Raw genomic sequence first — 22,550 nt, 5'->3', positions numbered from 1 at the left:
ATATTGTATTTATTTAACGCATTTCAACCGTTTCGATAGTCTCAGATCCGTTGGTGTTATAATAGCTAGCCGTGAATGTAAATAAATATTATAAGTTGAGTGGGTGTGTTCTGTTTTCTTGTGTTGATTGTACCCAGGAAACCACTTCTTCTAGTTATGAAAAGCAGCAACTACGTGTCGGGCTTCGGGAAAGGCATCCAACACAGGACAAGTGGATTCCATTTGTTAATATTATCCACTGATACAAACCTAGTATTCATCGAATTCAAGTTTGATGCCTAGAAAGTATAGTTAAACATACTTATTTGATACTGAAAAGCCAAAAAGGAAGACGGTTTTGTGACAGAAATTAGTTTCCTTTTCTTTAATTTTGTTTTCCTTTTTACTCTCGTAGTGAACTTCCCACCTATGCCCCTCTCACATCTCATCTCTTTCTCTCTTTTAATATCGATCATATTCTGCCTTTTTATTAATTTCAGCATCTTCTTCTCTACCCCCCATATCTTTTCAACAGGAGGAAGACAAAACATTGGTACCATGTTTCTGTCCTAGCTAGTGTAGTACAAGGAGTGCACCTAAGCTAGCTCAAAGCATCTGGTTAGTGTTCTTAATTAACTTTCTTCTGGTTCTCTTACTTTCTACTTTCCTCGCTTATGTTCGTTCTCTTACTTTTACAACCTGCATCTTTAGAACTGCTGATCATTTTGCCAACGAAACATGAAATTGTACCGAATTAATAAGGATCTTATACTCTTTGTGAAGGATAACATACCAAATTAGGTCCATCCCTAGTGATATTAGATCATTCCTGCTAGCTTTGTATGTAACAGTTTTGACTTGAAAACTTATAATTCTAAATCAAAGAAGCTGGATATGAAATAGAGAACAGGTCATGAAGATATATTCATGGTCTAAAATGGCTATAGATTACTGTGGTTTATCCTTAGATATGTCCTATTGATGTGTGGATTCAGTTTACATGATCAAATTTGGTATAGTGACGATTTGGGTCTACGGGCAATTTGCATTGGGCCATGGGTTCAATGGCGTTAAAACGGGCGGATAGCTAGAAAAAGAAACAATGAAACAGCAGAATGAAATCACTATGGTTATATCTGCTTCCCCCAGTTGACCTCGTTTAGGATAGGAAAATATGTTTCAAATTGGCCTAACCATATTAATTAGAATGGGTACTGAAACTACACGTCATATTCAAACAAGCCTTTAACTAGTTTTTTGCTAGTGAGGCCGTTAATCTCGGAAGCTAAAAGTTCACTCGTATACGATTGTGTCCTTCGGGACCTTGGTGCATTTTTCTTTAAACGCTTAATGGATGCTACTCATATGATGTTAGTGGTAGTAAAGGAAAAGTAGGGCTGCAATATCGATTTTGGTATATGGAATATATGTATTAATTTTTTAATAAAGGCATGGTATCAAATGTCTTTAACCAAGATCTATTATGGCAAGATTGATTATTAAAACATATCTTTCAATAATTTAGGTAATAACCGCATTATTTTAGTGATGTTTTTTTTTTTTTTTTTTTTGTATTTGTTTACTTAAAGATTTTTATTTGTATTTTTATTTTTTTTTATATACATGCCAGTCACCACAGTTTATTTATTTAAAACTAGGTGTAAGACCCATGTATTACATAGGTTAATTAAAAAATATTAAATATGAAGGACTAAATATTTAAGAACTTTGGATTTATAAGATAATAAGAAAAATAATGAATTATTAAAATTGATTTTTTTATCATTTAAATTTAAATAAATAAACAAAATAAGTAATGTGTTTTAATTTGAAAATTTTGAAATAAAAAGATAAGTCCATTAATTAAATTGATATTCATTTGTTGTTATATTTATTGTAATTATTATATTAAAATATTATGTAAAAATTATTAAAATAAAAAAACCTATAAAATAATATGTAAAAAAAATTAATTCAAAATAATCATAAAATAACATTAAACAAATTAAATAAAGATACGACGAAGTGGTAAAAGAAAAACTTTTATTTATTACAGTACATTGAATTTGAGCAATTATTTTTAAAGTGCTTAAATTTCAAATTCCTTATTATGACAAATAAAGCATCTTAATGGTAATACTAATATAGTAAATGATACAAATACGTTAGTATTAAATATACCTTTGTACACAATAACTGAAATTTAAATGCAAAAATTATTTTCTTTCGGTCATAATGCAAAATGTTTAAATTTTATTTTTAATAATTTTGTAGAACAAACAAAAGAAATATACAGTAGAATAACATAACATGAGACTCATAATAAAAATAATAATAACTCTAAAAATTTCTGTGTTTCCTATGCAAACGATATGCACGCAATTATAATATATGAATAGATATAAAGAAGACAAAATAATTGTTATTCTTCACACGATTAAGATTAGTATAACGTCAATTGACAAATTAATGAGTTTTATTTTCGATCTTCGTGTGAAGTTTACAATTATATTGATTTTTATATATAGTGCGACATAAATATAAATCAAATCTAGTCTCACAATATGGGGAAAAACATACTATCATTTCTGGTTTTGTATTTCTATTACCAATGAACCACATCTTTGATGTATGCCACCATTTGTTCCAACACATCAATCTCAACAGCTCAACAATCTTGCATTTGGTGGTTGTGTAATCAATAAACGACTGTCCACCATAATGTGTAGGTCTTGTCAAACCATATGTAATCTCATATTATATATAGCCCACCGCCTTCGAATTATTTTCTACAAGGTCACCCAAAGCTAGCATAACTTCAATTTCTTTGTTGTTACAATCTTAGTAAACATATGTTAGATTCATTGTACCAAGGTATTTCTTTCAATGACAATCCATCACTAATCAGTTTCAATGAAGTTTTATGTAGATTTGTTTTGTATTCCCGTGAGAAAGTAGATTATTTGTGAGATACATACATTATGAATGTATAATAAAGAATGAAGTCTTCTCGTTTTATTCCTAATTGTTGTTGAAAGTTCCTCAACTAGAGTGCCATTGTTTTATAGTCTAGACATAAACTAGCAGTTGTACAACTAATAACGAACAAATATCATGTGGTCCTCGTACACAAGTACGAACATCCTCCTACTTTGATTTGTGAATGCTTCTAAGATAACTCTTTTTTTTTGTAACAATATGGAATTGTAGAAGTGCCTTTTAATTAGCATACCGGAAAAATGATTTTATCTATATTGCTCTCTCCGTAGATTAGAAATAAGCATTCTAACAACCCTAGAAATATGAAATGTCAATGGCCTAGTGCATAACATCATATATAAAGCTGCATACTACTAGTGTGTAAGACTACTAGCCATCTCTTACTCACTTCAAACAAGATTTGCAATGATTGTATCTCTGAGAACTTATGCAGACTTGCTTAAGGTGCATTTCTATATGTAGCTTCTTTTATACATATCTCAAACACTTTCTCAATTTAGCTCTATTTGGTAAATTTTAAATTCATACATCTCTCTGTGTGTGTGTGTGTGTGTGATTTTAGTCATGCTAAATATCTATTTAGTGTTCCCATATCTTTCATCTCTAAATGTTTTGAAATTTCTCTTCACTATGTTGGTTTCCTGCTTATTTAATACACCAACAACACTACGTCAACTTCTCGAAAGAGTATAATATATGAGGAATCAACCTTTTCTACTAGAAACAGTGATCCATATAACAACTTATGTATATATTTCTCTATATGTAGTTTTCACAGTTCACATCGCTTTGTGTTACTGTTTTCTAAAATCTATATAGACTTTTCTTAAATTCACACTAAGTTTTCATTACTAATCAAATGAAACAATGTTGTGGTAGCATCTATATATATTCATTAATGTTTCCGTGTAAGAAAGGTGTCTTAACTTAAAGTTGTTCCGAATGTAAGTTTCCTATAACCCTAATACCCATCACTAATTTAATTATGGAAATCTTTATAACTAGAGACAATAACTTCTTATAATCAAATACATTGTAATGTTGGAACCTTTTAACCACCAATATGACCTTCTATATCTTCATGTCATCCTGTTTATATTGATCTTGAAAATCCACTCATTTTGTAGTGCTTTTTTTCTTATTTTTGACTTGTCTAATGACCAAGTATGGTTCTTATATCAAGTGAACTCAAATGATCGTTAGCATTATTTTTGTATACGAAATCCTTCATTCTAGTCTATTTCTAGTCAATAGAAAAGAGGTTGTTGATGAAGAACATCTAGCTTGAGGTGTTTTATCTATAGTGGATCTTCTAATATTATGGATTTCTACATCTTCTTTAGCTTCAAATTATAAACTCACACTTTCCTCTAAGCTCCCATTAATATAGAACTCCCAACCTCCTTTAAGCACCCACTACTCCTTGAGCCCTAAGTTATCTTTGAAGGACTAATATATCTTGTAATGTTACTCTATATTCTAAGATTGTAATGTTATTCACATTACAATCTTGAGCCCAAAGTTATCTATGAAGGACTAATATATCTTGTAATGTTATTCTCTATTCCAAGATTGTGTATCTAAAATTCATTCTCATTGAATATTACATTTACGCTTCTAATGAACCTTCTACTTTAATTATTAACCTTATCCAAATTCAAGCCAATAAGTAGGCATTCCCTGACCTATTCCTCAAACTTGCATATATTTTAACATCCTTGATCTTGGTATGAGAGACATGTGTAAATACTCTGATGTATTTAATATTCATATCTTTTAGTTGACATTTCTCTTTTGAACTTTTGGAAATCTTATTTAATTGAGTGTAAAGTTAAACCTTTCTTCAGCTTTAGTCTATATATGTAACATAGTAGCATGATAACTGATTGTTGAAACATATGTAGGGTCGTACATAATAGTTTGAACCAACAGTAACATAAGAAAATGGTATATGGGATTTCATTTGGTCATATACACTCTGTTTTGCATCTTCTAAAATACAAAATCAAAAATTATATCCTTCAAACTTGTGTATCTTAACTAGGCTAGTAAGTACGAGGCAAAATATGAGTTAATTTGGTAAAACAGTAAGTATGCTTTTAGTGAGTATATATAATGCTACATTTCAACCTAGATGTCATGGAAGAAAAGCATGTTCCTCAGTAGATCGAACATTTAGGGGAGTTCAGTCAATAAATATTGAATCGGATGATGTGGCATTTCTGATGGAGAAGGTGATGGAAAAGGTTGATGGATAAGCTTCTCTATATAAATTCATGTAGAATACTTAGCTTCTCTATATAAGGTCACTCATAGTTCTCCATATCAAAGTTTATCTTACTTTGATACATCTATCTATTTTAGTGTGAACATTAAGGTTGTACTTTATGCCTTAGTTACATCACTATACATTTTGAGACTCTGTGATAGCACTACTATATATATAGTATTGTAGTCGTAAGTGTTAGTGAGAGAGTTCTTACATTTCTATATTTATACACTTGAGATTACCTTCCAAACTAATTAAGATTAAACAAAATTATTTACACCTTGTATGGATTTCATTATCGGTTTATTCATGCTTAATTGTTCTTAATTCCTTAATTTCATTTACATAGGATTGTATATGATCAGCTTTAAAGGAAAGAGAAAGCCTCGATTTCAATGTTGTTTCTATTTGACCAATATGCTTTTGACTTGTAAGACCAGTTTCTATGAAACATGTCTCCCAATATGCTTTAATGTCCAATCGCTATTAATCTTTCGTAGAATTCATACTTTTCAGCTTTTCTACTTAGTATAGAGACAAGAAAAAGCACCTTTTCCTAATGCATTAAAATAGCCATTGACCATATTTTCATTTGTATCTTGCTGTCTTGATTTCTTTTCAAATTAGCACTTTTCAATCAAATACATATGCACAAAACCCACTTTTTACCATTAATCAATTACTTTTTAATTCTTCCGGATGAATGTATTTTGACAATGCTCATAGAATATGTAACACTTGCAATATTATCTTGCACACCATATACTCATATCAAGAATAATTTGATCCACTTGCATCTGTGTAATCAATTCTTCTTTAATGTAACATTCACCTTAAGTGTGCTTTGAGTCAAAAATTAAAGGACAAAATTGTTCTAATTAACTTCGACTTTCATCATGAATTAATAATCCCAAATAAGGTGTCCCATCAAATTAATATTCAATAATTAAAAACTCGTTTTAGGAATTTTTTTGAGATTGAAATTTGGAGAAAATTCCTTATAAAGTTGTTTCCCACCAGAAAAAATATGATTTGAATATAAAAAGATCCAATATCATATCCTTGAGAAAAATGTAATCTTCTTCTCTCTTTGGTAGGCACACAAAAATTATCAAACACAAATTGTACCATCCAAGAGACTTTTTCTAATTTCTCTAATATCGAACTTCTTCATCGTGAAGAATTTGAGAAAGATATTTCCTTTCACATTTTTGGCTTTGAAATTAGACATCATAGCAACATTAGAAGACTTTTGCTTAGGCACACTAATTTTCTTGGTTTTACTCTTCCTCTTCTTCTTTTTTGACTTTTTCAAGCATGAAGTTTTGAAACCAAGAGCTGATCATCTTTCTTCACAACTGCGACATTATATTTTTGTATCATATCATTTGGAGTTTGATACATTTGAACATCTTGAATTGTGTGTTTTCTATAAGTCACCATTACTTCAAATGAATTACAAGAACAAGAACAAATATTCAGTTTGCGTTCCAATAGAACAAAACACTTTCACAACTTTAGGAAATTTTCTTTGATATTCTTCATTTGGCACATCAGATTTGAAGTCTAAATCTTTTGAACCATAAGAATTTTCCAAAACACCTAACTCTCCCTCAACATGATCATTTGGAATTGTCTCCTTTTCTGGAACATCAAAAACATCATGAACATTATAAACGTCTTCAAGAACACCTTTATAAACTTCATGATAATTTGTGTAATATTCAAGTGTATTTCTTCCATATTTGCATTTAGCAAGAGGAATTCCTTTTATGAATTCACCATCTTTCTTATTTGTTCGTCTCTCTTGATATGTTCTAATCAACCGATCAAACAAAACATTGTTGTTATTCAGATAAATCAAATGACTAATTAATTCTCCATCCTCATTCTTTTATATAGAAGAAATGTATATATTATCACTTATCAATCTAACAATCAAGAAATAAAGGAATTTTTCAAACGAGTAGGTATAAGGGTAATCTCCATTCTATACCAACCATTTCTCATTAATTGCTTCTTCTATTTTAGATCAAATACCAAAAACATCACCGGATCTTCAATATTTCAAGAGAAAGAAAATAAATATGAAGAGAATGATGGGTTTTGAGCATAACAAACAATCCTTATGTGTACATGCAACCTTAATTTGTAGGATCTAGGTTTTCTCTAATTGAACATACAAATATTGAACACAAAAGAATAAACCTTAGGAGCTACCTACTATTTTCAAAATTCATATTAAAAGATAGTAGACATACCTTTAATTGGTATGTATTAATAACAACGTAGATCCAAGAGTCCTTGAAGCTTGAAAGATCTTTGGTAGCAAGTGCCACAAGTGTCGTGCCTTTAATGGTTCACAAACAAACCTAGCAACCAAGGAAAACTATAGAGAGAGAGAGAGAGAGAGAAAGAGAGGAGAAGCCTAAATTTCTTCCAAGGCACTTAAAAGGAAGGCTTGGCTGAAACTCAACCATAATGAGGGTTTATATAGGTGTTAGGAAGGTATTGGATAAGGCAGGTATCTCCAAGATAACCCTAATCCCTTAACTTCCTCTCTAAGGCATCCAAGGCACCCTTAGAGCCCAAGGAAACCCTAGAGACACTCTAGATTTTGTTCCACTCTCTTTAGGGAGGTTCTAGAATTGCCCAATGCACAACTATTGAACATTGTCACATTTAGTCCATGCACTTTTAATTAATTCATTTAAGTCCATAAGTAATTCCAAATTAATTTCTGATTAAATACTAATTAAACAATATGATTTCTAATTAATATATTATTTCCATAATACATTAATAAATCATTTATTAATGTACTTATACATCACACAATACAAATTGTATAACTCCAAGTTTCTGTCCAATTGAAACTTGGGTGATGAGAATTCCTTTTAAATTGGTCAATCATGACATTACCACAATTGATATAATTTAGAATCAAATCCATATTTAACATTGCTAGAAATGTAACCACTAATTTTCATAAATGTCATAGCAAGGAAACATAAAGTAAACAAAAAATCACTTTATTAATAATGATCGGAAAAATTTTGTCCTCATAATACAGATATATGAAAACTCTGTTTCTAGATATTTCCTAAACAATCTATCATAACTCCTAAGCAGCTTAAAAATCTGATCATCGAACTATACGACTGAGATCCATCTCTCACGATTAGATTCAACTTACCTTTCTTAAGCTTCCTTCTTTCTCTTAGATTCTGCAAAACATCAAAATGTGACTATCACATCATGTATTAAGAATCTATGAATAGGAACTTAATAAAATAATGGAGTTATATAGTGGATGTACCTGAAGTAGCGTCACAAAACTTGACTTTACTATCTCCAAGTTCTTTCAAGTAGTCTGGGCAGCTTCGCATCCAATGCCCCTTCCGTTAGCAATAGAAACTCATGGACCTTTTTGGATTAGCACATGGAACTATCTCAGAATTAGCCTTTCTTTTTACCATATGGCCAAACAGTTTGACCTTAGCCGATCCCTTTCTATTGGGAAGATAACCCTTTTCTGGACTACTAATATTGCTATTGTCACTGTCCATGGAAATTTCGGTGACAGATCCTTCAAACATATTTGCTTGACTTGTGCTCTTAAGCATTTCTGCTTCAGCAACAATCAACATATATGTTAGATCAATTAGGGTCATGTCGTGGTCCCTCATATATTGGTCTTTAATGAACTGACTATGCCATTTACGAAGCGAAACTAGAACCAAGTCAATGGCCAGCTCCCTTGGGAAAATGACACCCAACATCCCTAATCTGTCAATGTACAATTTCATTTTCAAAACAAGCGCACATACAGACTTTCCATCTGGATGTTTATATGCCAATAGGGCTTGAGTAGTTTCATAATTTTCATCTTGATGAAGACATGACTTAGGGAGAGTCACTGGAGGAGGTCGAGGAAGAGTTGGAGAAGCATTATTTCCGGTTCAACCATTTCTTGAAGAAGGGAACATTCTTTCACCTTGATCAACATGTGCAAGATCATCTTCAGATAGAGAAGGAAAAACATTTTCGAAAGAACGAGGAAGACCATTATTGTCTGAACTTGACATCTATAAAGGGAGAATAGAGAATTCAAGTTGATTTTAATCATTAATTATCAACCTAAAATTTTAAATTAAGGCTAGGATCCATATTTTCGATTCAAATTTTGAAGATGGATGTCGTAATCAAATTCGAATCTATTTTAGGTATGTAAAGCATTTACCAATTTCAATCTTATGAAACTCCTAGATCTTTTGAAATTCATTGAACTATTCAATGGCATGTTTAATCTCGATTATGCTCTCACTTTTTGACTGGGATGTCGAATATCACAAACGAGATGTGAATAACCATGCAATTTAGCTTGGTACTCTCGATGTTATTTATCATCTGAAATTAACATGCCAGTTAACCACACACGTTCCATTAATTCAATGATAATTTACTAGACACCCATTGCCAACAATATTAGTCCTATATCAATGTGTCAGTTAACCACACACGCTCCACTAACGACCAATAAGGTGCAATGTGCAATTTCATGGGTTAGCATCAACTTCACATTTTCCCAAAGGTAACTAAGAATGGGATTTTAGAAAATGGTTTAGTTACTTTATCATTATACATTTAATGAGGGTTAATTGTCCTATCAAACCTGTGCGGGTAATGAACCTCCACCATATAAGAGAGCGGTGGGTAAGAATAGATACCAAATGGTGGTCATTTTACATGCTACTTCATTAAACTTTCCTTATAGTATGGCTTACTGAATGAGGCGTACTAGTGGTTCAACTGACTTTTCTTATACATATACTATATATTAAACTCTTAATTATAGAGTATAAGGTGAATTTTAAACATTCTAAAATTCCAAGGGTTTAATCTTTTAATAAATTAAACTTTTAATTTAATTAAATTTAAAAGAATTATGGATTTATTACTTATCCTTTACTTAATCAATTAATTAAATTAATAATAAGATCCATAATGATGTATTTTAACTTTTCTAAATAATAAGGTTTTTTATCTTTAAAATTTTTGAAATTAAAAATAGTTTTAATTAAATTTAAAAGAAATTTGATTTAATAATTATCTATTAATTAAAACTATTAATTAATTTATTAAATTATCTAAGGATTATCCAATTAAATTAATCAAATTAATTTAACCTAATCCCAATACACTAGATCTCGAAAATATGGGAGGGATCTTACAAATCCTCCGATTATCTTAATAAACAAGAACAAGATAACTACCAAAAATAAAAAAAAAAATTCACACCAAATCTCTAACTTCTATAATGTGGAAAATCTTTGGTAAGAAGGCAAGGATTTCAATCCTTGCCTTATATTAAAAAAAATCCCTAGGATTAGGAAACCTTAGATTTCGAAACTTAGGAGGCCAAAGGAAAGGGTTAAAACCCTTAGGCAAATTTTCGAAATTAGGGTTAGAAACCCTAACATATGAAAACCCTAATGCTGATGGGTTTAATTTCCATAAACCCTAATTGTCAAGTTCAACCAATTGCATCATATTCAATAAAAAACAATCCTAGGCTCTGATACCACTAATGGGTTTTGAGAATAACAAAAAAATCCTTATGTGTGCATGCAACCCTAATTTGTAGGATCTAGGTTTTCTCTAATTAAACATACAAGTATTGAACACAAAAGAATAAACCCTAGGAGTTACGTACTATTTTCGAAATTCATATTAAGAGATAGTAGACATACCTTTAATTGTTATGTAGTAACAACAATGTAGATCCAAGAGTTCTTGAAGCTTGAAAGACCTTTGGTAGCAAATGACACAAGTGTCGTGCCTCTAATGTTTCACAAAAAAACCTATCAACCAAGGGAAACTATAGAGAGGGGGGAAGCCTAAATTTCATCCAAGTCACGTAGATGGAAGGCTTGGCCGAAATTCAACCATAATGAGGGTTTATATAGGTGTTTGGAAGGTATTCGATAATACAAGTATCTCCAAGATAACCTTAATCCGTTAACTTCCTCCATAAAGCATCCAACACACCATTAGAGCATAAGGAAACTCCAGAGACACTCTAGAGTTCGTCCCCCCCCCCCCCCCTCTTTAGAGAGGTTCTAGAATTACCCAATGCTCAACTATTAAACATTGTCACCTTTAGTCCCTGCATTTTTAATTGATTCCTTTAACCCCAAAATTAATTTCTGATTAAAATTCATTAAACAATATGATTTCTAATTAATATATTATTTCTGTAATACATTAATAAATCATTTATTTTGATTTCTAATTAATTTATTAATCAAGCAATAATTTAATAAATCATTCTTCTCTCTCTAATAGTCATCATATTCAATTGTCAGGTTTGAAGGCAACCCAAAAGGACTGTGTTGCTATCAATTCAAGTTTATACCAATTATTGTTATGGTATTAGACACCTAATCCATCAGAGAATTCTAGAGAGAGAAAGTAGATCTAAAATGAATTTTAAGAGATCTAGAACAAATCTATGAACAAAATATGAATCTCTTCAAAAAAATTGTTTCTAAAACACGAATCAATAACAAATCTGAATGACTTTTTGAATAAGAAAAATGATCTAAAAAAATGTTCTACAGAGAGAAAATCGAATCTGATTGAATCAAAGAAGAGAATTCGATTTATTGAACAACAATTCCTTCCAAAGAACTCAAAGACTAATGTAGCTTAAACCTCCATGATTAAATCATTATTTCAGATAGTTGTTCTTGAAATAGTAGCTTAAACCTCCAATATTAAGCTCAAATAACACATGTTGGATCCCATGGAAATGCCATTGCGGAATCAATAACATTCAAGCATGAATCAAAAAATAATGAAATCAAAAAGTAGTAAATAGTTATGTTTAAACTCAATTAGTCATCAAGGAAATATTAAGTGTACAAATATGGAAATGTAAAAGCTTTATTTCTAATACATAAGACTACAAGACTATATATTAGTGCTATCCCAGAATCCAAAATGTATAGTGTGAATAAGGCATAAAGTATAACCTTAATGTCCACACAAAAATAGATAAATATATCGAAGTAAGATAAACTTCGATATAGAGAGAACTATCCATGACCTTCAATAGAGAAGTTAGGTCTTCTACATGAACTTCTATGGAGAAGCTTTTCTATAAGCCTTGTCTATCACCTTCTCTATCAAAAATATCACATCATCTGATTCGATACTTCTTGACTTAACACTAATGTTCAAAATAAGTGGAGTATGGGTATATGTACTCATATATCCGCTACAAGATCCAATAAAATTATTGAATTTGTAGTTAGAAAAAGGTTTATACATAAACTATTAAGGCAAATTGAGTTACTTTGGCAAAAATGCACATATAGACAGTTAGGATTGTCAGTAGCTTTAGAAGCCAAATAACATGGTTGGTAGGCGGTTTGAGTTGTCCTCAAGTAGTCCCAAACTTATTTATTTCTCCTACTTTTCTTCAATATAAGCATGTTTTCCAACTAAACCCAAGTGATAATCCTATTGGACACCATACATGTGTGTTGCCTCTTAAGATATAATTTCGTATTTTACCATCGTCATTCGTTACGTATTAGATCAAAATCGTATCATACTATCATACTATCATACTATACTTATAAATGAAGTATTTTTCCTTTCATCACATCAATTTGAAACTTCCAACTTTTCATATTTCCATATAATATATTTTCTAACTTAAATATCTTATTAATTATAAATATTATCATAAATTGAAGACTTCTTGAATTATCAATAACTTAACTTTAGTGTTAAATGCATAACCCAAATTAATATATCAAACAAACTTAAAAAAATAATGTAAAATTTAAAACCTAAAGTAAAATATCAAATAAAAAAAAAAAAAAACAAAACTCAATGTATAGTTTTTACAAGAGTTAAAAAGAAAATATTGAATACAATAACCGTAAAATAACATAAACCTAAAAGTAAAACTAACTAAAAGATCTTTAAAAACCATTTTTTATAATAACTAAATTTCAGTTAAGTTGTTTTTAAATTACTTTATAATAATAATAGTTAAAATAACATAAAGTTATAAAATTAAATTATACTACATCACAAACAATCATTGATAATTTAAAGAATCATCATTATGAAATTAGAACGTCGTCAAATTTTCCTTAAAGTTAGTAAATCATAACATTAGTTAATTAAAATAGATGAGAAAGATAACTAAATTTGTATAATTATAATTACACAAAATTCTCAATGTCACTATAATATTTAACAACTTGTCCCATTTTAATGCAACCGGTAAACCAAAATATAATTTGAATATTCATGATAGTATTTCACACGTTACAAATATTCAAGACTCATTTGAATACTTGTAGATAAAATACATATGTAAATATTTGTACTAATCTAAAAATTAGAAAATTGACATGATTAAATACTCGTGCTTGCTAATTCGATTATGCTTATCTTAATTCAAAGTCCCCACCCTTTTAAAGTCTGAATATACTTCATAATCATATATGTAATTCCTATACATCATGTACATACAATACGCTTTTTCAAAGCAAGTATAAGAAGGTAAACTTTAGGCTTGCCAGTACAACTGAATTTATACTTAGGAATATTAAAAATGTGATTCAGTCCATAAGTGTGAGCTGTAGTCATATATATTCATCCTCTATTACCAATTGTAGAGTTATTGCACAAGTATTTTTGTTAGCCCATTAGTCAAAGGACCTGTCAAATTTGTATCTGTTCTAACAAACTCAATATAGATAAATGCATTCATGAATAATTATCCAACCATAATATGTTTAACACCCAATGGTCTATACTTGATATTACAAATTTTGTTGTATTCATTACCCAAAATGGTTTCACTATCACAGTGGACAGAAATAGCTCCAATTTGATTTAACTATTGTTAAATCTCTTAAACTTAATTTCAATACATGTTCACTTTACTAGTACAAGCTAGTGCAACAAACTTAATTTCTATTATTAGTTTTGCAATGTAAGTATCTTCATTGGGTGTCTAAGAAACCGAACATCCACCAAGGAATAATAACTAACCACACATAGACAAATGATATTTGATGTTAGATATCAAACTTCCATCTTAATATTATTTCTAGTGCTTGTCATGGAATACACCTAGCAACAATCTTATTAGATTATTCTAAGTCTGAAATTGAATTCACAATATTATGCATCATTTTCACACTTGAATCAATAAGAGTGCTTATAGGAGAAAAATCATCATATTTAAACTTGTTGTGATTTGTCTTATTATAATGTGATTATGTATTAACAATACTTTTATTTACCCATTTAATCCTAATCCTATTGATTACATCAGTCTCCCAAATCTCCTTCATGGAAGTTTAGATGAAAACAACCTATTAGTTTCATCTACTTGATTTTTCTTAGTACCAAAATTCAACATGCCATTCATATATAGGAAAATGCTTACTCATACATTAGTTGCATCAGATCTAATACACATACAAACTTCTAATATCTCACTAAAACAAAATCACTTGATAGAATAACATCATTAAATGTTTGACGCTATAATTTAGGAACTTATTTCGAACTACAAAACTATTTTTATAATTTATACAACTTATACTTGTTATCGGTTATATAAAGCGTTTTAGTTCTTTAATGTAGACATCCTTATCAAAATTCCAATGCAAAAATGATCTTTTAACATTCGTGGTATAAATATCCATGTGGAGCATTTAAAGATTTAGGCACAAAATAATAAGTTGGTTTTAAAGAGTATATTGAATGTTAGATTGCATATGAGTGTTCCACATAAGTGAAATGTGATTATATATAATCAACTATCCGAAATCCTTATAGGTTAAATGAAAACTCTGGAATCTATACTCCAAAAATGGTTTTCAGATAATTGTTTATGAAAAATTGTCTAAGTAGCCAACATAGCTCCATGTTGCCTGTATAACTAGGTCGTCGAGACAAAATAGCACCGAATCCGCTTGACCCTGCTAAATGACCAATTAGAAACAGTTATGTTTTTTGGTTTGTGAAATAGAGGCCATTTGACCTCCCTCATCACATCGTGTTTGGGATCGAACCCATCTTATATACAAGTATGCACTACACATTGCCTAACTTGTATTAGTCACATTTTAAATCCCTATTTGACATTCTTTTTAATTATAATTGCAAAAATGAACCAGTAATACTAAATCACCATCAAACCATTTCATTTTTAAACATTGCTTGGGTATTTAAATGAAAAACAGTAAATTAAAAAGTTCTACCAAGTATAATAAAGTAAAAGGTCGTGGTTCACAAGAATATATATATATATATATATATATATATATATATATATATATATATATATATATATATATATATATATATATATATATATAACAATTGTACAAGTAAATAACATATTTTTTATTTCAATTGAAATTTAGAGAACTAATAACAATGTGGGTTTTCTCCTTTTAAAACTCATTGAAAGTGACTTAAAGTGCCATCAAACTAAATCCAAGTAGTGTTGACATTTTCTTTGCAATAACCAATCTAAGTAGTGTTGACATTTTCTTTGCAATAACCAGGTATATTTAGTTTTCAGATATATATATATATATATATATATATATATATATATATATATATATATATATATATATATATATATATATATATATATATATATATATATATATATATATAATTAGAGAAAATCTAACCTAATTTTAATAATGTGTTGCACAAACATACTATTACCCCTGGTTTTTTATTTATATTATCCTTTAACCAGATAAATTTTGTTATTAATTTGATTTACATGTTTAAACCAAAACAACACTACTATCGAATTAAAATTGAAAGTGATATTCATTTAGGAAGTACTTATTTAAAATCAATTATTTAGTAAAAAGTCGGGACGAGAAGTTTAAGGGGCGGTACTAGCGGGAACATGGCCCCCACCCAATCGACATCAAAACAGAGTGATCTTGAGGAGGGGTATGTGTTTTGGTAACCTTGAATTGATGCCGATTACTAATTTTATTTTATTGTAAAAAACTCTATAAACATGCATTTAAGAAAGTATATACACATAAGGTTTTATCTTTATCAAGTTAAGACAATGAGCCTTCATTTGATAACAAACATACACGTAACACTCATGTTTTCTAACACTTGCTTAAACCATGTAATTTTTTTCAAGAGGCTAAATTTTCATCCAAACCAATGAATTGAAGAAATCTTGTAGACATATATCGCGACAGTGCGTATCTGAATTATGTCAAGTAGCGTATGAGACAATTTGTGTCATGCATCAAGTACTTGCATATATTTCAATACGTTTCACATCGGAGTCTTGTTGCGCTACAGTTCAACTCTTTACACAATATGATTTTTTTTCTTCAAGACACTCGTCATGAAATACCTTGCCAAAAATCTACAATAATTTTTTATCAAAATTCGAGTAACATATTGCAAACGCCTAAATACCCAGCCTTGTCAACTAGTTGAATCTATTTTTTTATTTGCATTTTTTAGTATTACATGGATTTGTAATATTTTTTAATTGAATTTTATCTTAATTACTTGGTACATATTTTTATAATTAATTTTTTTCTTATCCTTTTGCTTGTATCTGTTTTAAATATTCTAATAAAAAGTAATGTTCTACATAAAATTAGACGTAATTTAACGACAACGTCAAGCCTTAAGATTTTACGAGTCATGTCATTTGTAAGACGTAACTTAAGTCGCAACACCATCTCAATTTTTTTAAAACATATATATCTTGAAGCCATAACACACGGTGACATACCATAACAAACTTTTTAAAAGCTTGACAAAAAGAGACAACACACGTTACCAAAGTTTGGGAGGCAGTGTCACAACACCATCTCAATTTTTTGGAAGCTATCTAATTGTCACATAAATTTTAACACAATATAAACTCGACATGTGGTGAAATAGGTTTGAATTACATTTTTTTTTAAATGGGCACAAATGGCATTGAAAGAATACTCTCTCTCTCTCTCTCTCTCTCTCTCTCTCTCTCTCTCTCTCTCTCTCTCTCTCTCTCTCTCTCTCTCTCTCTCTCTCTCTCTCTCTCTCTCTCTCTCTCTCTCTCTCTCTCTCTCATATGCCACCATGGTGGGGTGTGGTGCGCAGAGCAAGCCATGGTGGGTACCGATTTTCGTTTTTTCAAGATTGGTATGTGTCTCTTGGATATAGCAGATTATCGTTTATTGGTTTGTAAGCTGGTTATACGACTCCCAATATCCATTCATATTATAACAAGAAAACCTATACTAGCTATACAAATAACAATGTGCGCTCATTCTGTAGGTAAAAGGAATTGACTAGAATTGTCAACTACACATTGAGGTCAATCTCCAATATGAAGTTTCCCAAAAGCATAGACCTGGAAATTGAGGTCCAAGATGACGATGATTCAGGTAACAACAGCCAGCTTGATTCCAACATATCTGTTCAAACAACCATGACACGTCCTGTCCAAAAACTGGAAACATCCCACACTTATGATCCTATTTCCCTTGAATTGAGTCTAAACTTCAACTCGAACATGTATAAATTTGAATCAAAAAATTCAATGGGAAGATCGATATCGACTACAAGTAAAAGCACAAACCACACAGAAACTCATGCAACCCCAGGATCCCTACCAAGAGTTTTTCCTTGCAATTATTGTCAGAGAAAATTCTTCAGCTCACAAGCTCTTGGGGGTCACCAGAATGCGCATAAAAGTGAGAGGATGCTTGCAAAGCGTGCTATGAGAATGGGTATTTTCTCTGAGAAGTATGCAAGCCAGGTTGCGAAATTTCCTCCCCATGGAGCTTCATTAAGATCTCTCGAAATCAAAGCGCATTCGTCACAACACCAAACATTTGTGCCACCATTTACGAGGATGCCAACAGAAATTAACAGCATATCTCCAAGATACATAAATGGAATTATAGAATTTCCTATATATGTGGACGATGACGGATATGATCATATGTTGTGGCCGGGAAGCTTCCGTCAAGTGGATGCAACAGTCAGTGTTCTTGATTTACTGCCGAAAACAGTCAGTGTTGTTGATGCAACAGTCACTCCTGATCTTACTTTGAGACTTTAATTTTTTTTTTTTTTTTTGTACTAATATTAACTATCTTTTTTAATTTTATTTTCTATGGATTCTTGTTGGTACAGTTATTTGTTGTTAAGCATGTGATAATTAAACCTACCAAGAAAGTCGGCATTAATTTAACATTTCTTCTCTTTTTCCGTCGGACCCGATTTGGCTTCCTTTTGTGGGTTTATGAGTTTTTGACAAAATAGAGATATTAGAAAAAATATTTACTAATTTTATATATTTTAAAAAATATTTACGGAACTAGTATTTCATTTTATGTTTCTTTACTTTTCAATTTTCTTAATGCTTTTTTATTTTAAAAATCATCTATTTTTCTTTTATTACTTTTTGATTGTTTCAATTTCTTTTTTTTAAATAAATTTTTTTTATCATTTTTACTTCTTTTTTTTTTCCATTTTTTATTGTTTTTTTAATAACAGTTTTTATGAGTACATACCAAACATCTAGTTTAGTCATACAAATCATCTAATTTGACAATATAATCATATACTACAAGAATAAAGGGTATTAGTGGCGAAAAAAAGTCGCCGCTATTGCTCACCAAAGTCGCCGCTAATAGCTTTATCGGTGACATGTCGCCGCTATTGAGTCGCCGCTACTGTCTTGTCGTTATTGATCAAAAAGTCGCCGCTAACACTCACTGTCGCCGCTAATGATGATGTCGCTGCTAATACTCTTGTCGACGCTAATAATGTCGAAGCTATTGCCTTTTTTTTTATTTTTTTTTAAAAACATTCATTTTCGGCTGTCCAAAAACCGATACAACCATCAACACACTCCAAATTGCACATAAATACACACATACATACATTATACATAAATATATACTTTTTATACATATAAAACAACCATCAACACACTCCAAATTGCACATAAATACACACATACATACATTATACACAAATATACATACTTTTTATACACATAAAACAACTATGAACACAATCCAAATTGCATACAAATACATACATACATACATTATACACATATACGTAAATTTTTTACACATACATATATGAAATACACACAATTTTCGCACACATATATATGAAATACATACACATATAACATATTTCACACACATATATGAAATACACACATATATACAAAATACACACACAAATGCACACATATAAAATAAATTACATAAAAATACATTTGTGGTTCCCAAAACTTTACCTTCTTTCAACTGGAGTCTTCGGTGCTGCAACAATGGTGATGCTAGTTGATGCAAGTGACAGCAACTGCCGATGGTAATGATGGTGACCAGAGAGGAAAAGAGATTTTTGAAAACAAAAATGAAATTAATCACAAACTCTTGCGGAAATCGGCATTAAAGTAGAAAGAAAGGAAGAGATGAGGAAGGAAACACGAACCCGGGAGAAGGAAATCGACAACAGCAACAGTGCCGGTGGTCGGAGAGGGGAAGTTTTCGGTGGCCGACGGTATCTCTTCTACTATATGTTGTTAAATGAGGGAGAATCGTTGGAGGAAAGGAGAATCGTCGGAGAAAATGTTTGAACAAAATGAGAGCAGATTGAAGCAGAAAGAGGAAGCAAGTGAGAGTAATATGCGTCGACATTTAGTGGCGACACCCAATAGCGGCGACAAAAGAATCAATACCGACGACAACCAACCTTTAGCGGCGACATACAAAGAGGGAAAAAAGGCGCATTTTTTTCGACCTTTAGCGACGACAGTTTAGATCTTTAGCGGCGACATATTGTCGCCGATATTGGTTTTGTGTGTTCCACGAGTTTCTCAGCCATTAAATTAGAAAAATGATCAAACGGTTGGTGTTCACCAGAACGTTAAAACGCGGATTCGGGTAGGTAGACATTACTCGCGACGCTGATAGCGGCGACAACACCTTTAGCGGCGACTTTAAAAGACGCCGCTAAAGGTGTTGTCGTCGCTATTGGTGTCGCCGGTAATGGCTGCATTTCTTGTAGTAAGCCACCTTCTTCCAATCACAATAAAAGACGCCGCTAAAGGTGTTGTCGCCGCTATTGGTGTCGCCGGTAATGACTGCATTTCTTGTAGTAATCCACCTTCTTCCAATCACAAGGCAATCATATCCATTTTTCATTCATAGTATTTTTCATTCAAATGTTATTCTTTTAGCAATATTAAACAAATATAAACAATCTTTCTATTTTGATACTGCACACTAACGTTTTGTTAATTTTTTTTGGTCCTAAAATTAATCATGTTTGAAGTATAATAATCTTTTAGAGAATGATAATTAATCATCGTTTTTACTTGTATGTATAATGTTTTCGAATACTTGTAAAAAAATCAGTTTAGAAGAGAATGATAGTTAGAAAATTGTTTGAATAAGAAAAATGGATATTTAAAATAAAAAACTAATATAAATGAAATTTAAAAAAAAAAATAAATAAATAAATAATAAAAAAACCTGTTATTAAAAACAATAAAAAGGTAAAAAAATGATAAAAAAAAAAGTTGTTATTTAAAAAAGTAGCAAAAGTTGAAATAAAGAAAAAGTAAAAAAAAAAAAAAAAAAAAAAAAAAAAAAAAAAAAAACGGATTATTTTTAAAATAAAAAACATTATGAAAACTGAAAAATAAAATAATATAAAAAAATACTAATTTGATAAATATTTTTTAAATTACACTGTTTTCTAATAACTCTATTTTAATAAAAAAAAAACCTTCGGGTTTACGCCCTTGCTTTTATTTGATTTATGATTAAGGTCTAGATATGTGTAATGATTAGATTTTTCATTTAATTTGCAATTGCTTTTGGCTTCTTTATAAAATTAAAATGGAAGTTCGAAATCAGTATGAGAAGGTCTATCAAATCATTATTTTAAATGCTATATCATTTTTTCTCCTTTTTAGCACCTAAACATTATATTTGGTAACGAGTGATAACATTTCTACCACTTAATTTTTTTTATTTTCTTTTTTCTAATTTAATTTAATTACTATATTTTAATAAAAAAACATTTTTTATTTAATATTATATAAAAACATTTTTTATTTAATATTACATCTTAATTAAAAGCTGATAACTAATTTACTATCTGAATTCAAAAGAATTCAAAAACCGGTGTCGTTCCAAAAAAAAAAAAAAAAAATCAAAAGCTAATATCTATTAATTGAGTTAAAGAAAGCAATCCGGTCAAACATGGTGAGCCGCCTTCTTCCAATCACAAGCCATGCATACATTATCTCTTATCTTGTTAAGCCTTCAAAGAGGCAAACATGGCGAGCCCCCTAGCGACCACTAGGGGGCGGTGTTCCAAATAGGTAGCGACCGATGACGATGATCTTTGGCAATTCCACTCCGCTCAGTCTTATAAGGAAAGGGCTTTTGTGGTCTATGCGGCAACAGACAACCGCAACGAACATCATCTCATTGTTTCATGGTCGTTGTCCATTGTGGTGTAGACAACGAACCATAGCCAATCAAATATCTTTGCACTTTGACTCAATGTTTGACATAGTAACAGCCACTTTGTTTTTTTATTAAACTTTTTATTTAATTTTTATCTATATAAATACCCCTACAAATCATCTTATTTTTTATTCAATAATTCTCTCATTTAATTCACATTCACACATCTATATTGTTCCAAAATTTATAAATCATGTCTCCCTAAAGAAAGAATTGGTTAGAAGAGAAATTAACATAAACATGGACGTCTATTTCAAAAGAAGGCTCAGAATAGAAATTAACAAAAACATGGGTGTCTATTTCAGAAGAAGGAGATAGTCCAATCTCTAAAGATTTTTGGAGAAAAGTTCAAGCTTTTTCTATGGTATAATGGATTGTAAGGAAAACTGCAATAAAGTCCTTACATATTGACCTTATAACTTTAGTTTTTTTACAACTTTTTTCTCTCAAAAATTTGTTTCTAATATGTTTTTTTATACACTCATATTTATACAAAAAAAATATTTTCACATAAAAATCTTATTTTTTCTATATAAAAACTTTTTTTAAAAAGTTTTTGTATATGAAATATCAACTTATAAAAATAGGTTTCGATTATTTGTGTGATTTCTCTTAAAAAATCAATTAATAAATTAAAAGTAACCCTAAATTATACTATCAAATTATAGTTGTCAAAAACTAATTACATTCATTTTAATATTATT

The 22,550-nt window shown here is 30.2% G+C and overlaps 1 protein-coding gene across 1 annotated transcript; it reads left to right on the top strand.

Annotated features, from left to right (window-relative positions):
• The first annotated feature begins 333 nt into the window (after nucleotides 1-333).
• Nucleotides 334-19,427, top strand: LOC111908505 (zinc finger protein 4). Its single transcript, XM_023904326.3, has 2 exons — nucleotides 334-597; nucleotides 17,615-19,427. The coding sequence occupies exon 2, from the start codon at nucleotides 17,667-17,669 to the stop codon at nucleotides 18,402-18,404; it is 738 nt and encodes a 245-aa protein (XP_023760094.1). The 5' UTR covers nucleotides 334-597; nucleotides 17,615-17,666; the 3' UTR covers nucleotides 18,405-19,427.
• The last annotated feature ends 3,123 nt before the right edge of the window (nucleotides 19,428-22,550 follow it).

Source organism: Lactuca sativa, chromosome 3, assembly GCF_002870075.4.
Source record: "Lactuca sativa cultivar Salinas chromosome 3, Lsat_Salinas_v11, whole genome shotgun sequence".
Classification (NCBI taxonomy): Eukaryota; Viridiplantae; Streptophyta; class Magnoliopsida; order Asterales; family Asteraceae; genus Lactuca; species Lactuca sativa.
The sequence above is the reverse complement of the archived record's forward strand: the minus strand, read 5'-3'. Positions and strand labels throughout refer to the sequence as shown.

Bases quoted from the DNA above. Each gene is read 5' to 3' on its own strand.
- LOC111908505 (XM_023904326.3), top strand. From the start codon at position 17,667: ATGAAGTTTCCCAAAAGCATAGACCTGGAAATTGAGGTCCAAGATGAC.